Source organism: Trachurus japonicus, chromosome 7, assembly GCF_045865225.1.
Source record: "Trachurus japonicus isolate A0001 chromosome 7, Traja_1.0".
Taxonomy (NCBI): domain Eukaryota; kingdom Metazoa; phylum Chordata; class Actinopteri; order Carangiformes; family Carangidae; genus Trachurus; species Trachurus japonicus.
In genome coordinates, this window is record NC_140913.1 from 36,081,699 (window position 1) to 36,099,278 (window position 17,580).

Sequence of the window (17,580 nt, forward strand, 5' to 3'; positions counted from 1 at the left end):
ACCAACACTAGACCGGACCGACCTGGGCTGTAAACCAACACTAGACCGGACCGACCTGGGCTGTAAACCAACACCAGACCGGACCGACCTGGGCTGTAAACCAACACCAGACCGGACCGACCTGGGCTGTAAACCAACACCAGACCGGACCGGACCGACCTGGGCTGTAAACCAACACTAGACCGGACCGACCTGGGCTGTAAACCAACACTAGACCGGACCGACCTGGGCTGTAAACCAACACTAGACCGGACCGAGCTGAGCTCTGCAGCAGCTGAAGCTCCGATAGCAGCAGGACTCTCTGGCTCTACAGGCTGTGTGTGTGTGTGTTAGCACCGTCTCCCTCATCCACACTAACACCAACACAAACCATCTCATTAAGACTTGAAGACTCGTCATCCAACCAGAGTAACGACATGTGACACAGCAGCTCGTTACAGCGTCGGTATCGCTGCTCTTACAACAACCAGCCCATAAAACACACAACAGCTGGAGCAACGTCACCATGATGGCTGCTGCAGCGGCAACACTATATGTGACCCGTTCCATCAAAATGAGTCGGAAGTCGCAACGTTCTATTTTTAGATAATCAGCTGATAACATGGAAAACCCATAGAAAATCAAAAAAAATTTTTTACCCTAATTTCAAAGCAATGACGTTCAAAAACAATCTCCCAAAGTTTCACAGTCCAGATAATTGAGAAAAGGCACATAAATGATGATTAAAGTTGACTTGCAACTTAAACCCTCTGAAAATGAGCGTTGCTTCGGTGCAAAACATGAAATATCTTCTGAACCGTTCATGACAGAGACGAGCTGTAAACTGCATCTGAATCGCGGGATTCTCCGCTTTCCGACGGTCATTGAATGTTGCATCTATGACGAGAAGGGACGGATACAGAAACAGATGCTAAACCGAGTAGCATCGACGCTAACAGAGCGTAGCATCGACGCTAACAGAGCGTAGCATCGATGCTAAACCGAACGTAGCATCGATGCTAAACCGAACGTACACGCTTGCACATGTTTTACAAAATGTCAACAAAACATGACAACTTCTGAACCGTTTATGATAGAGACGAGCTGTAAAAAGCATCTGAATTGTGAGATTCCCTGCTTTCCGAGGGTCATTGAATGCTGCATCTATGACAACAAGGGACCGTATAGGGTGCGTGTAATCACGTGGTACAGGAACAGATGCAGAGTCACTGGCAAAAACTTTAACTGTTATTTTCTCAGGTTTTAGAACGGAATAAGAGAGTAGGAGATCGTAATTCAAATGGCCACATCTAGAAAACCATCAAATGTATGACTTTGACTAGGGTATCCTTTTAAAGCTTATTTTCTAATCTTTCCATTGATACCAAAATCTCAACTTTGAAATTTGGGTCACTGTGACTCATTTTGATGGATCGGGTCACATATTAGTTCTGTAGTTACTCATTCATCATAAGTTTCCATCCAGTAGATGTAGAACTTCTCTGTCTGGTGACGTCAAAGCCATAGACTGTAGAGAGAACGGCCGTAGCACCGTGACGTCAGCCATTGGTTTGGGGGAGTCTGTTTTGTGCCGCTACTACGGGGATTTGAACTGCGCCGCCATCTTGGATTTTAGGTGGAGTCTACTTTCCATATTTGGAGAGGTGCGGCCGTTAGCCGGCTGAGAACCCGCCCACTGAACTCGGAGCAACCAATTAACGTCCGGTAAACTGTCTGTGAACCTGTCACTCAACATAATTTATGCAGGAATGTGAAGCCTAAACAACATTAAAACAGTTGTGGTACAAACACAGTGTTGACGGAGGTGAAACTATCAGTAGAGACCAAAACAATAACATGTACCAGGCTGTAAAGATGTTTTTTAAGCTGTAAAGTCTAAAGGCTGTTTTAACATGGAGGTTAATGGAGAACTGGTCTCTTCTGGTCTCAGCCCCCAGAGGCCGGACGGAGAACTGCAGCTTTCTGAACGAGGAAGTCTTCACTTGGACACAACTCCCTCCTTGATCAAAGCTCCAGCTCTGAGATGATCCGGCTCAAGAAATGTCTTCTTTCCATTTTCCTTATAATCCACTTCTTTAAATCCAGTCCCAACCAATTTATAGTCACAAAATACCTCATATTATTGATTATTGATTGATGTTGTGTTGACTATGTGAATATCTCACTATTAATCAATCAGTAACAACTTCCAGCCCATGCACTGTAAAATGTAATTGTATATCTCACTTAAAAAGAAAAGTGACCTTAACTAATTTCAGCTTACTCTGTTGACTATCCTCACTTTTACTTAGTAAAGACAACTTTCTACTGAGGCAAGTAATTAAACTCATCAGCTGCAAGTAACCTGTACTTAGAGGTTTGAGTGAGCAAGACGCATCTGCATTACCAGCAGCAACTCGGCAGCATTCGGCAGCTCTCGTCCAACGCACATGCGCAGTTGCCCACTGACGAGTGACGACGTGCTTTGAATGAAGCGCCGGGTAAACCGTCAACAACAAGGCGGTTGCTGCAGCTAGAGACACGGTAAGTTGCACTGGTTTTGTTTGGAGCAAACTTTTAGTCATTATTCTTATCATATAATTTATCTGTTAGTTCAGTTTTTTCATTTTTGTTGTTGCTGCGAGTCGGTCCTTTGCAGTCATGTGTAGTAGTTAGCACAGCGCTATTTAGCACGTTTGTTTATGACCTGTCCATGTGCCTGTGTTTGTGTTTGTGTGCGAGAGAGAAAGCCACAGACACAGGGCTGGTTGATAAGTTTCGTTTTTTATATCATGTAGGCTACAGCTCTAATAGTTTGTGCTATGAGTTAGTTACAGTTTAACTGATTGATTTTGTTGTTTCTTTTGCAGGTTTTTATTTCTGAAGACAGAATGCCTTGGACGTGTAAGTACTGCTTGTTTTCTTCTGAAAAGAGGGCTAAACTATTATTCAAGACTGGCTTCCCTGTCAGAAGCGACTGAAGCCTGACATTGCCAGCACACCTGATTCAGATCCAGGCATGTCACATGATGTACATGAAGTTGAAGATTTTTCTAGTGATCCTACAAAGCAAGAAAAAATGAGGCAGAAGCTCAAATCATGGTGTCAGTGACGATTCAGTCATGAGAAAGATTCCCTTCAAACATGTTTTAAGATGTATACATCTCTACTTTGAATAATAATTTGTCTGTTTTTTTCTCAAAAAACAGACACGATTTTCAAGAGCAAGGGGGGAAGTGTTGGCCAGAAACTTAAGTATCTGCAACAAGTCACACCAGAGGTAAGTTTCTCAGATACAAAGTAACACATTTTGTATCATGTGGGGAACAGAATACTCAACCCCATTGTGTGTGCAGAGCTATTAATTGATTGTCCTTAAGTGATGTGTGTTCGACATTTGTGTACAGATATTGCTGCAAAGTGAATGGCAGTCCTCCATGGCCTTCCTGTGATCCTTGGAGATGAGAACACAGACTTCTTCAAGACATGCTTTGTAAGTTGTCTTTATCACTATTTTTTTAATTCCACACCACAGGGTGTTCACTCTATTTAATTCTGCTCCTTATGTTACTTTGATAGCTTTAGTTTTAGTTACTTCTCTACCACTCTCTACCACTACTTTTAGTGGCTGTCTTGTGTTTCTGCTGTGGAAATTCAAGGTGACATCTGATATGTAATTTTGATGTTATTGCTGCTATTGTTGTTAGGACTGCGAAGACCCAGACATGTCTCACACCGCCCGTGGGATCCTGACCATCGTTCCTGAGGACAGACAGGCCTCCCCTGACTCACTGCGCTTCAGTCTTCAGGTACTGCAATAATTTTGGAAGGAAGAATTGACATGGATGACCTTGGAAATCTTCCACATGCCAACAACTGAAGTACACCTTTGACCTCATCCAAAAGGTGCTTGGACACTTGGACATAAATCCCTAAAACCAAAAATACAATCACTCAAAAATCTTCTGATGCAATGACTGAATGTGTTCACAATGTGAATGTGACGTGACATTATGGGTCACATTGAATCCCTTACCCTTATTGGAAAAGTGATATTTTTTTCTTGTTAGATCCTTTTTTGTGGGAGGGAGCCTCATCACCCTTTCAGACTACTAAATTGTTTTACTAAATGGTGTATGTTCATGAGAAGAAACTACTTTACTTTTAGCTTTTCTTTTTCCTTTTGTGTTAATGCTGACATGATTGTGGTGATACTGATTACCAGCATCAGGTTCTTTAGCCAGTTATCTCAGACTTAATATACTATGTTGAAAGATATATCTATTGATAGTGCAGTTCTAAACTCATCCACTAAGAATTTAAATCAGAAAGCTCTGAGCTGTCTTAAACATCATGATTACAGTTGCGCATTCAGTTGAAATAGTGATCTTATTTTACATACAAAATATGTAATATAAAAAAAAGGTTAGTAAGTGTGTACCTGAGCCTGGACCCTACTTTTTTTTACATGTATTTGTGTTCAGAAAAAAAAGAGTTTAATTATTAAAATTTGTTTTCCATTCAAACTGTTGTCTGTTGTCTCTTAGTTTCAATAACTTATCACTTTTAGTTCAGCTTACTTGAACATATCAAGGCAATCGGTTTCCTGATATTTTTCTAGTAATGTGAACTTGTAAAACTTGTAAGGATAACTTATTTTCACGAGTACTGTTTAATTAACATAACTCAAAAGTTTAAGTAGTCATAATTGGCATTTTATAGTCAACCTAACTAATGATTTTGAGTTAACTTCACTCAAGTTTACTGCCATTATCTGAGTTGTATAAACACAGTTATTTTCAGCTATATCACCTTAAAATGAATTAGCTACTTTACTTGGAAATTTTGAGGCAATCGGTTTCCTCACTTTTTTTAAGTAAAGTGAACTTATTACAATTTACAGTGCATCTATCTATCTATCTATCTATCTATCTATCTATCTATCTATCTATCTATCTATCTATCTATCTATCTATCTATCTATCTATCTATCCATCCATCCATCCATCCATCCATCCATCCATCCATCCATCCATCCATCCATCCATCCATCCATCCATCCATCCATCCATCCATCCATCCATCCATCTACTTGTTTGCAGTCCAAGCTTACATGAATCTGCTCTATTATTATTGGACCACTCAGAAACCAGTCAGCCAATCAGAAGAGAGGCTCAGAGCCTCCTCCTCTCTTCTGATTGGCTGACACCGACTCAGTGTTACCAGAGCTCCAGCCAGAAGCTGAGAGAGGAGATGGGGAACTGGACTTGGACGTGTTTTAGGTCTTAAAACCACAAACTTCTTCCATCAAAACTGTGAGATAGGGAGATACTGAAGGATACAGGACATTAAATGTTCATAAATGTCCTTAAAACACTCTGCCCTCATCAGAATATCTATGAATATGCAAATATGTTCCATTTCAAAAGTTAAGGCCCTACTTCACTGGAAACTCTCCGTGTCTGTGTCCTCAAAGTTAAAAATACAGTTTTGTTTTTGCACATAAGATTATAGTTCAATCACCAGAGGAAACATTCAGACAGGAACTACAGCATCTACTCCTGAATAAAGTTCATTCAAAGAGACGATGCTCTGCTTTTTATCGTCTTCAACACTTTAAATTCACCTTTAAAGGGATAGTTCAACATTTAGTCAAACTGGCCCATCACCATAACCCCTATAGTCATAGCAGTAGGTTCGTTACCTTTAATTGTCGGTGCAAGCTATTTTTAGAACGGCGGAGCAGAGCCGTGAGCTGCTCAGAGCTACGCTACGGAGGCTCATTATGGGATTTCTTGGTTTCCCTCATCAAACTCATCAAATACACAATCCAACAACTCCACAACGCTCTGGTGGACAAGTTGTGAGCTGCACATTCACCACGCTATGAGATAATAACACAACGTTACCACACAGAGTTGTTGTAGAGGGAAATTCATGTAAACAGCTTGCACCGATAATTAAAGGTAACGAACCCACTGCTATGACTATAGGGATTATGACAATGGGCCAATTTGCCAAAAATGTTGAACCTCCTGGACTTGAAGACTTGACACATAAAGAGAAGCTGTTGGTGTGACACACTGCAGCGTAACACACCTTCGACACGTCTTCTAGTCTTCTGGGAGGATTAGTGGGAGCAGCTCTGCCTCTGTGCCCTTGGGCCAGAGGCTTTTGACCCCAATTACTGCTGTGACTTTCCCTGCAGCTGCCGGGTCGTAGAGCCACTCTGTCCCTCTCTCCGTTTGTTTGGAGAAGACAGGAAGAGAAGAGGAGCACGAGTGGAGGAGGAGGAGGAGAGCAAACCTTGATTATCCCTGAATATCAATCTGCTGCAGAGCTGCAGCCACACAGGAACACACCGGTAAACAAACAAGCTGCTGATTAAACTGGAATGGGAGGGGGGTGTGTGTGTGTGTGAAGGTGAAAGTGAACACACACCAAGAACAGAGGCAACAATGGAGGTGTGGAAGAAATGAAGAGGAAGAGAATGAAACAAGGCAGAGGAGACTGAGATCAATGAGAAGAACATGACTGAACATGAATCGATGCCTCAATGAGACGTAAATTAAAAGCATGAGGTCATGATGAGATGAGACGCTGCAGCCCGACATCAACATGATACTAACCTGATATAAGTGAATACAATAAAACCTCATGATTGAACGGAGATGAAAGTTAAGAAGAAAAGAGATGAGATGAATAAGAGAAGACGTGAACAAACTGCAGATACAGAGACTCAGAGAGGAGAAGAGGAGAGGAGAGAAGAGAAGAGAAGAGAAGAGAAGAGGAGAGAAGAGAAGAGAAGAGAAGAGAGGAGAAGAGAAGAGAAGAGAAGAGAAGAGAAGAGAAGAGATTTTTTTTTTGATTTTTAAAACCAAACGTTTATTATCAGTCCATACTATGTCACACAACTCTATCAAATTCAATCACACAATTGCGACAGAGAAAACCAGGACATAATCAACTGAGCAAAATGACGACAACAGAAAAGACTCAGAAACTCAGGACTAGTGAGTCCTCCTGGACCGAACACAAAACACCATTTACAGCCCAGGTCTTCACAAAACCCTCTATCTGGTCCGTCAGCCTGTAGAAGCTGAACTCCACCCTCAGCCGAGCTGCCAGCATCCCCGTTACCATAGCCACCACCTCCTGTGACCCCTGACCCCTCACCCTGTTCTTACGTGTTTTCCAAGTGACTAACTTCGCTAACCCTGAGATGTAGTTGATAAGTGTGTGTGTTGCCTTCTTCCTTGCAGAGTAGCGTGGCCCGTAGATGTATAAACAGGAAGTGAAGTGCTCCCCTAACCCCCTAAGAGAAGAGAAGAGAAGAGAGGAGGGGAGGAGAGGAGAGAAGAGAAGAGAAGAGAGGAGGGGAGGAGAGGAGAGAAGAGGAGAGGAGAGGAGAGAAGAGAAGAGAAGAGAAGAGAAGAGAAGAGAAGAGAAGAGAAGAGAGGAGGGGAGGGGAGGAGAGGAGAGGAGAGGAGAGGAGAGAAGAGAAGAGAAGAGAAGAGAAGAGAAGAGAAGAGAAGAGAAGAGAAGAGGAGAGGAGAGGAGAGAAGAGAAGAGAAGAGAAGAGAAGAGAAGAGAAGAGAAGAGGAGAGGAGAGGAGAGAAGAGAAGAGAAGAGAAGAGAAGAGAAGAGAGGAGGGGAGGAGAGGAGAGGAGAGGAGAGGAGAGGAGAGGAGAGGAGAGAAGAGAAGAGAAGAGAAGAGAAGAGAAGAGAAGAGGAGGGGAGGGGAGGGGAGGAGAGAAGAGAAGAGAAGAGAAGAGCAGACTAATAAAACCATGATCAGATTAGACCGCGGCTTCAGGCCGATTCTGGATCAATATGGAACCACTGAGCAACACACTCCTCCACGTCATATGAGTTGTGTTTTTTACCGGCCGTGACTGTCATGTGCGTGCGCTGCTGGTCCAGCAGGTCCAAATAAAAACTGTGTTTTTCCTGCACTTTGAAGGGCTGGAAAAAATTATATTATAGTGAACAATGGAACTGGGTATTTTTTTCAGGTAAAACCTCTTTTAGGCCGTGAAAATAGGCCGTTTCTTTGGGTCCATTCACAACACTGTATGTTGTAAATCTCTGGGCAGGGCTATTATGGGCTGGCGTTGCTAACGAGAGGAGTGCAGAGAGTCTTCTACTGCAATTAAAGTATTTAGGGGCTATTTGTAGATCATACAACCCCACTTAAAAAAAATGATACTATCCCTTTAAACAGAAGACGGACAATTTCCATGATCCTGAACAGCGGCTGGTGCACACACACACACACACACACACACACACACACACACACACACACTCAGCGGTGACCCCCCCTCCCTCTCTCTCTCCAGCCTCGAAACGCATTAAATCGAACCTGTTCCGAAAACTTTAATGACGGAGGAAAGTTTGTGACTCGGTGTGTAAACATGATCAACACAACATGAGGTCCAAGTTATTTTTTGACGTGCGGCAATTTAGGACGAAAAAAAACGGCCTCAGTGTGCAAAGACCTTCAGTCTAAACCACAAACAGCAACAGGGAGGATGAATAAAAGATGGATGCAGACAGAGTTCTGAGAAGTTCTCAGCTTCTCAGGCTCAGAGGAGAGAATCAATCCACATCTATAATGAAGAACCTGACCACAGCTTTAAAACCTGCAGCACAGTCTGATATAAACCTGACAGGGAGCCAGAGAAGGGCAGAGCAGAGAGGAATAACAAGCTGGTCTTCTCTCAGGTGGAGTTAACAGTCTGGCTGCAGCTACAGACAGGATATCATCTCCTGTATGTGTGAGTGGGAGAAGGAGGAAACCTCTAGAGGAGACAAAGCTGCAGTGGCTTCAACCAGGTCTGTGAGGCTGAAACAAAGAGGAGGTGAAGTCAGAGGAAACTGGAGAGATCTCCATCAGAACACCACACAGGTTTTATTTCTGTCCATGAAGCAGAAGGAATAACGGGCCCGAGGCAGAACCCTGTGGGATGGAAACGTAAAGGCTGCAGCAAAGAAACAAGTCAAGTTGTTTGCAGACGATGTTGTCCTGTTGACCATGAACCCTCAGCTCCATGATGCAGCTCAGTGTGAGGCCGAGGGGCTCTGCTGGGGGGGGGGTTGGGGTCTCAGCGTCTTGTTGATGAGTCGGGGAGGGACAAGTCCTACGACAAGTCCTACAGTCTCAGATTAGAGATGAGGACTGGAGCTTTAATCGGTACCGACCGAACTCCCGGGGTAATCCCGAATGTACAGTCCAGGCCAAAAGTTTGGACACACCTTCTCATTCAATGTGTTTCCTTTATTCTCACTGAAGGCACCAAAACTATGAATGAACACATTAACAAATTAACATAAAAGTGTGAAATAACTGAAAACAGGTCTTTTCTTCTTTGTCTTCTCTTTCTTCTTTTCTCCTTCCTCTCCCTCCTCCTCCTCCTCTATCTCTGCCCCCACCAGTTCTAGTTTCTTCAGAGTAGCCCCCCCCCCTTTGCTCTGATTACTGCTTTGCACACTCTTGGCTTCTCTTGATGAGCTTCAAGAGGTGAACCTGACCTGAACATGGTTTTCACTTCACAGGTGGTGTTGCCTTGTCAGGTTCATTAGTGGAATTTCACTGAGAATCTACAATGTAAATAGTCATGAAAATAAAGGAAATGCATCGAGTGTGTCCAAACTTTTGGCCTGTACTGTATATATATATATATATTTTTTTGGGGGGGGTGTTTTTGGCTTTTTTGCCTGAGTGAGATAGACAGGAAAGGGGGAGGCAGAGAGAGGGGGAATGACATGCAGGAAAGGTCTGCCCGACGCGGGACTCGCCACGCACCGCCCATAATCCCAAATATCGACTCACGTAAAATCAAACGGTACCGCATTTCGATTCCTGAACGCACCATGGTGTCTAGCTGACCCGTCCTCACCCTCTCTCTCTCTCTCACACACAAACACAGTGACAACGAGGCTGTACCGGAAATATACAAATGACTCCGGTCGGGTTGAGATGAGCAGCGACACATAACAGAGCAGCTGGAACTTCCTCTTTATAACATTTATAACCAAACTCCCTGTTATTCATCTCTTTCCTTCCTCTCCATCAGAATCAGAATCAGAGTTTTATTTGTCATTGTACAGCAGTACAACAAAAGCTAAAACCTTAAAGTGCCATCACATAAAACACAGACAAACAATAAGCAGTAACGATAGCAGCAACCAGTGTCGACGTTCAGTTATTCAACGTATAAAAAGATAAATAAAATAGGTGTTAGCAGTAAATAAATAATGTGTGTGTATGTGAAAGTAATGATATGTTGTCATCCCGTCTCTCATCAGTATCCTGCTCTTTTCTGTCCTTTATGGTTTAATTCCATTAAAGTCTTCATCTTCATCTTCTTTCTACAGAGAATCATTTATAATCTCATATCTCCAGTGAAAGATGAAGCTTCACTGCAGCCTCGACCTGTTTCACATCTCTGATGAAGAGACAATGAAACATTCATGAAGCTGAAGGTGAAAGGAGGAGTTCACGCTGCTTTTCTCTCTCAGCTCTGTACAGTATATAGACCATAATCATATGGGACGTTCAGGGCACCTGTTACCGTGGCGACCAAGCTGAATTCTTTGACTGTTTCTGGCCTTTTTAGGCGACGAGCTGCCATCTGTAGCTACGTTTGTCACCACGACGACGACTGCCAGCCAGCGCCGTCACTTCACTTCACTTCACCACACATAAACACTCATCACACTCACACAACCTTATAAGGCAAACGCACTGCCCCGACACACACACACACACACACACACACACACACACACACACACACACCCCCAGCTTGCTCCCCTGCAACACTTTCCTATTAATAGTCGACTATAACTCAGTCCATGAGTGTGTGTTATATGAATGTCTGAGTGAGATGATGTACGGCAGCACACACAGACACACACACACACACACACACACCCACACACACACACACACACACACCTCAGCTGCTCTACTCAACAGAAAGCGATGATGATGAGCAGCCAGAGAGAAGAGGATGAAGCTGCTGTTGTTCATCAGGTGTTATTAGGATCAGATCTAGGATCAGTCCGTTGTGTTGACTCGACCACAACATCCTCAGTTTCTCTTTCTCAGTTTGCAGCAGCAACGACTTTAAAAAGGTGTTTTTTTTTCTCTTTGAAGGTTAATTAAGGTCGGTCCTCTCTGGCTGTAAATCCCCTCAGAAACCTCCTCATCGGTTCTCTCCTCTATCAGACAGTCTGCTCCTTTATCAGACAATGAGGGACAGCACAGTCTGGGGGGTGTAGTCAGGACTTCATTTCACTGCTTGTTGTAAGTGTACACTTTAACTATGCATGTGACAAATAAAGAATCTTGAATCTTGAGTCTGTTTCATGAAGCATCAGTTACTGTGACTTCTGTGGACTCTCCTTAAAATATCATTTGCTTATTTTTTCCTCTTATATGAATTCATTAGAGCTGAAATCTTTCTGAATATTACTGTGACTGCACATCAAGAGGAGCCACTTCTGTTCTGGTGTTCATTATTATACAGTAATATGGCATCATGAGATCAGTGCATGGCTATCTGTCTGTCTGTCTATATATATATATATATTTATATATATATATATATATATATATATATATATATATATGTGTGTGTGTGTGTGTGTATATATACAGTATATGGTATATGGCTGCAGTCTGCAGCTTCATCTGCTGCAGATGGAAACAGCAGCAACCAGCTCCACACACTCACGTCCTGAGGCAATCACTCACACACACACACACACACACACACTGTTACACACTGTTACACACACACACACACACACACACACACACACACACACACACACCCCTCCAGCAGCAGATATTACACATCTAGTGAGTCTGTTAGAGCTGCAGCGTGTTGCAGCTCGGCTGCTGCCTGAATATTAATAACACATTAACATTCACTTCACAACCGCTGGTGTGAGGCATGTGATCAGACGTGTGTGTGTATATATACTGTATATATACGTGTGTGTGTATATATACTGTATATATACGTGTGTGTGTGTGTGTGTGTGTGTTGACTCACTGTCGTGTTCGGTCTCCTCCTCGACGTTCCCCATCACCATGGCCGGAACGCCGAAGGCCGAGGCCAGAACCCACACACAGATGTTGACCACCTGACGGCACAGAGGAGGAGAAGACGTTTACACAACAACATTTATACCACACATACCTACTCTGTTTACATCCACAAAGACAAACGCAGGAAAACTATGGTTCTGCAGTTCCTCTGTGGGAGGAGACACGGTCCTGGTTCTGGTCCTGGTTCTGGTTCTTCCTGTTGAACCAGCAGCGCTGAGTGGAACCAGAGTGGGAGGACGCTACTCTGCTTCACTCAGGAGGAAGCAACAGCAGTGGAAACACTTTTCCTTTCTCTCTGCCTCGGTTGTTCTTCAGTTTGTGAAGGTTGTGAATGTTCTGGTCTGGGTCGGGGTTGGGTCTGGTGTAGATCTGGTGTTGGAGTGAATCATCCTCCATCAGGTCCAAACATCACAGTTACTTTACTTTATTCAGCCCCAAAGATAAATTCATCCAACTGGTTCTTTGTTTAAATTCTGTCTTTGTCCAGATCTCCTCCAGACATTTAGTTTCTTCCTCAGACCACTGCAGATGATCTTCCTCCTCCTCCTCCTCCTTCCTGCTCGTCTTCTACAACTAGAATAACGCTGCGTTCAAGACAACTCAGAACTCAAACCTTTCCGACCTCCAGTTTGAAAAAGTCGGATCTCCCAGTCCTAGAAAAACATCTCCCCTAACTTCACCAGGAATCAGTTGTCTAACGTCACAACGATCTGCACCGTGTAGAACCACGTCACCATCAACGTACAACATCAATCAAAGTGCATTTAAATGCCAAAATACATTAAAACGTTCTTTTATAAATTGTTTTTGTGCGATCTGTAATGTTTCTGAATGCAGAGTTTGCCCCGGTCCAACGTGTCTTTGGTTATTCTGGTCGTGGAGCGTCTCCAACGCTTTGAAGTCAGAACTCTGAGATTTCAACTGGGAAACATCCGAGTTCAGACTTTGTCTCAAACGCAGCGTTTGACTGGTCCACTGATGATGTCATGGTTCACAGATCAATAAAGTTAATTCTGATTCTGATATCACATGTTGAATACATGACACATGACTGTGTGTAATGAAATTATACCACACCCAAACTATATTTTCATATTTCATCTTTAGTTGCTGCTCAAACACACAATTGATTGAACTAACTGTTCTGAAACCATAACTCTACTGGACAGTTCAGGTTTTAACTCAGAGTTTGTTACCATGGTTTCTGAACCAGCTCAGTGAGGAACCTTGATCTGTCTGTGATAATGTAAATGTGTTTAGTATCACTAGTTTAGATCTTTAGTATCACTCCTCCAGACCGAGCTGAGAGCTGAGAGCTGAGAGCTGAGTGAGCCGTCACCTTGGCCTTGTGCGGCGTCCTCATGTCCAGAGCTTTGACGGGGTGGCAGACGGCCACGTAGCGGTCCATGCTCATCACCGTCAGCGTGAAGGTGCTGGTGAACATGTTGTAGTAGTCGATGGAGACCACCGCCTTGCACAGCGCGTTGCCGAACGGCCAGAAGCCCAGGAACACGTCCGTGCCCTGGAAACAGAAAGTTCAGACTGTAGCTATCACCCACTTTATTTTCCCATGATCCATTGCGTCACACCACAATGGAAGTGGGTTTTAGTAGCATTCTAGCGAGCGGCTAACTGGTAGCGTTAGCCACCAGTTCTAGCGAGCGGCTGACTGGTAGCGTTAGCAGCTAACTAGTAGCGTTAGCCACCAGTTCTAGCGAGCGGCTGACTGGTAGCGTTAGCGGCTAACTAGTAGCGTTAGCCACCGGTGTAGGAACCAAATGTGGGGGCTCCGGGCTGCCAAAACCGTTTTGACTAAATCTGATGTTTGTTAAGTCTAGAAAACGAATTATTGAACAAACATTACTATTTCTGTGTGCACGTTTTTGTAATTAGTCATGGTTATCGTAGTTGTTAGCTTTGCTGCTGCTGACAGGGACAGCTAACAGTAGTAGCTAAGCTAACACCAGGACGTCAGCTGTTAAAACCCTCCCGTTGTGGGACACCACATGAAACTACTCCAGTTAGCTCAGTCATGTTGGAACTAGGATATCCGCTGGAGAAAATATTTTTTCATGGAGCGTTTATTGAGTTATTTAAGACACAGCTAACGGCTAACAGCTAGCGGTTAGCCCAGTTAACGTTAATCTAACATGTAATGAATGGAGTGTCATGGCGACACCACTCTGGACGCTTCATTATTCACTCAGCTGGAAACACACAGAGCAGTGAAGCCTCACAACCAAACACTGACCCATGAAGATCTGAGTTTAAACCAACACATTCAATCAGCTGTTGGAGGATTCAGTTAGCTGGTTAGTCCAAGTTTAAAGGAGAATTACCGTCATTTTTGACCCCTGCATCAATTTAAAGGGATAGTATCATTTTTTTTAAAGTGGGGTTGATGATCTCCAAATAGCCCCTAAGTACTTTAATTGCAGTAGAAGACTCTCTGCACTCCTCCCGTTAGCAACGGCAGCCCATAATAGCCCTGCCCAGAGATTTACAACATACAGTGTTGTGAACAGACCCAAAGAAACGGCCTATTTTCACGGCCTAAAAGAGGTTTAGGGTCAGGGTTAGGTCCAAATAAAAACTGTGTTTTTCCTGCACTTTGAAGGGCTGGAAAAAATTAGATTATAGTGAACAATGGAACTGTGTATTTTTTAATTTTAAGATAATTCCATAGATTGAATGCGTTAAGAGCCACTAAAATACATTTTTTAAGAGACTAACTGAGTAACAAGTGCCCTGCTTTTAAGTGTGCTGGAAACTTTGGTTCTCCAGTAGCCATTGTTTTAAATTATGAGAGAAATTTTAAAAGTTTGCTCTGCTTTTCAGGTGTAACTCCGGTTTGCCTGCATCAGTTTTAGTCGCGTTCTTTGCTCCAACCAACACTGGGTGACCATCAGGACAACGATTTAGGGGTAAAAAAAATGGCCGTCATTGTCCTTTAAAGCTGTGAAGAGTGCGGTGTGCAGAGCTGGTTAATGAAGGCTGAGTGTGTGTGTGTGTGTGTGTGTGGTTCCTACCTGGAAGGGCAGCGTGGCCAGGTAGAGGGAGTCGGCCAGGGCCAGGTTGAAGATGTAGATGTTAGTGGCTGTTTTCATCTTAGTGTATCTGTAGGAAACACAACACAACCACTCATCTTTATTCACATATAGAAAAGGTTTTAAAGTTTTCATCTTGGTGTATCTGTAGGAAACACAACACAACCACTCATCTTTATTCACATATAGAAAAGGTTTTAAAGTTTTCATCTTGGTGTATCTGTAGGAAACACAACAACAACAACACAATCACTCATCTTTATTCACATAGAGAGAAAAGGTTTTAAAATCATTACAATAGTTGTAGTTTCATATGTGAAATGGGAAAAACCCTGAGAAGCTCAAGAGCTTTTAAAAAGAGGCCCAGACTCAGAAAATGACAGGAAGACACACACAGGAAGAAGACATACACATATACATAGACATACACATAGCCACATAGCTACATAATACATTTAGCATGACATGAACCCAACATATATTCCTACACTCACACTCCGATACTCACATTCTCACACCACAGGGTAATCTACATTTCCACTCTCACACACTCACATACAACCCATAACCCCCCCCCAACAAGTACCAAGTAGCCTGGTCAGCATCAGTCACACATCATAGTTGTAAACATGAAAATATTACATCACAGTCATGCATATTTCATATTTCAGCAGCAGTTTCCTCTTCAGTCTCTTTTTAAAAACCAGTGCAGTTGAAGATGTTTGTAGGTCTTTGTCCAGATCGTTCCATAGCTGCAGATCTTTACAAACTAGACTGAAACTACAGTAGTACATCTGAGTTTACGTTTATTTCACTTAATATGAGACTTAGTCTGATAGTCTGATTAAAGGCCTGTGATGTGATGGAGAGGAGATGGAACAAGGTCACAGAGTCTGTCGTTAAGCATGTTGACAACAGAATACATGGTGCAGACATTACACACACACACACACACACACACACCTTTAACAGCTTCACCGAGCCTCAGCAGCCGGTCTCAGTCTGCACACAGAGACAGTGTGTGTGTGTGTGTGTGTGTGTGTGTGTGTTGCTTGAAATAAACTGAAGTTTTGTTTGCGTGAGTTGCCCTGAATAAAACTTTACAAAAACGCATTGCAGTCAGATATTTCCCCTCCTCTTCCTCCTCTTCCTCCTCCTCCTCTTCCTCCTCTTCCTCCTCTTCCTCCAGTCAGTTTGGCCTCCAGCTCCTCTTCTCTTCTCTTCTCTTCTCTTCTCTTCTCTTCTCTTCTTTTTCGTCTCTATTTTTCCTCTTTAGATGATGTTCTTCCTCCCTCTCCTCTTCTTCCTTCTCTCACTCCTCTCTTCTCTGTCATGTCATCCTCCTCTCCCTCTCATCACCTTCCTCCTAGTCCTTCCTTCTTACACCTTCTACTGTCGGTCCAGGAACTACAGGTCTGTGTTAGAGACCGTCGGTCTGAAGGTCCAGTACTACAGGGCAGCAGCAGAATGCAGCCTCTAAATAACACATCATCTGCAGAGAAACTCCTTCATTTCACCAAGATTTAGTTCTGATAGGCTAGTGCTATTCCCCTCTGAGTCCGGGGTTAGCTGTTATCAACATCCGGGGTCTGTAGGTTGACCTACTGACCTCTGACCTGGATGATGTCATCTCTGAGCTTGTTGCTACCGCTAATACTACGGTTGGTTTCTGCGTGTTTCTGACTTGTCAGAACAAAATGAGCAGCTGGATGAAGTTCAGCTTCCACAGGCTTCCTCTCCTCAACCTGGACTCACTAAAGCTCCGGCTAGTTGAGATAAAAATGGACCCGAATGCCGAAGCAGAATGATTATTATCAGAATGAGCCGCGCTGTGTGGCGCTCAGAGATGATACACTGCAAAAACTCTAAATCTTTCCAAGAATATTTGTCTTATTTCTTGTCAAAATGTCTCATTTCTAGTCAAAACTAATCTCTTTCCACTTAAAATAAGACTCATCACCTAAAAATCAACTTGTTTTTAGATCATTTTCACTTGTTTCAAACTAATTTTCACTTGAAATAAGTAGAAAAATCTGCCAGTGAAAGCAAGTTTTTTGTGTTTGTGATAAGAAAGAAAAACTTGCTCCACTATAAGATTATTTTAAGTGAAAATCTGCTTGAAAGAAGTAAAAAGTGTCTAAAAACAAGCTGCTTTTAATGTGATGAGTCTTATTTGAAGTAGAATGAGATTAGTTTTGACCAGAAATGAGACAAATATTCTTGGAAAGATGTAGAGTTTTTGCAGTGCATCATCCAGGTCAGAGGTCAGTAGGTCAACCTACAGAGATTACATCATCCAGGTCAGAGGTCAGTAGGTCAACCTACAGACCCCGGATGTTGATAACAGCTAACCCCGGACTCAGAGGGGAATAGCACTAGCCTATCACAACTAAATCTTGGTGAAATGAAGGAGTTTCTCTGCAGATAATG

General features: G+C 43.1%; 1 protein-coding gene across 1 annotated transcript in view; it reads right to left on the reverse strand.

Moving 5' to 3' along the window:
- oprl1 (opiate receptor-like 1) overlaps nt 1-17,580 on the reverse strand; it is an 81,823-nt gene that overhangs the window by 12,463 nt on the left and 51,780 nt on the right. Inside the window, exons 2-4 of the mRNA XM_085782999.1 lie at nt 15,133-15,220; nt 13,443-13,625; nt 12,048-12,138 (exon numbers count right to left, since the gene is read on the reverse strand). Coding sequence (XP_085639125.1) covers nt 12,048-12,138; nt 13,443-13,625; nt 15,133-15,220 — 362 coding nt within the window. The remainder of the gene's footprint in view (nt 1-12,047; nt 12,139-13,442; nt 13,626-15,132; nt 15,221-17,580) is intronic.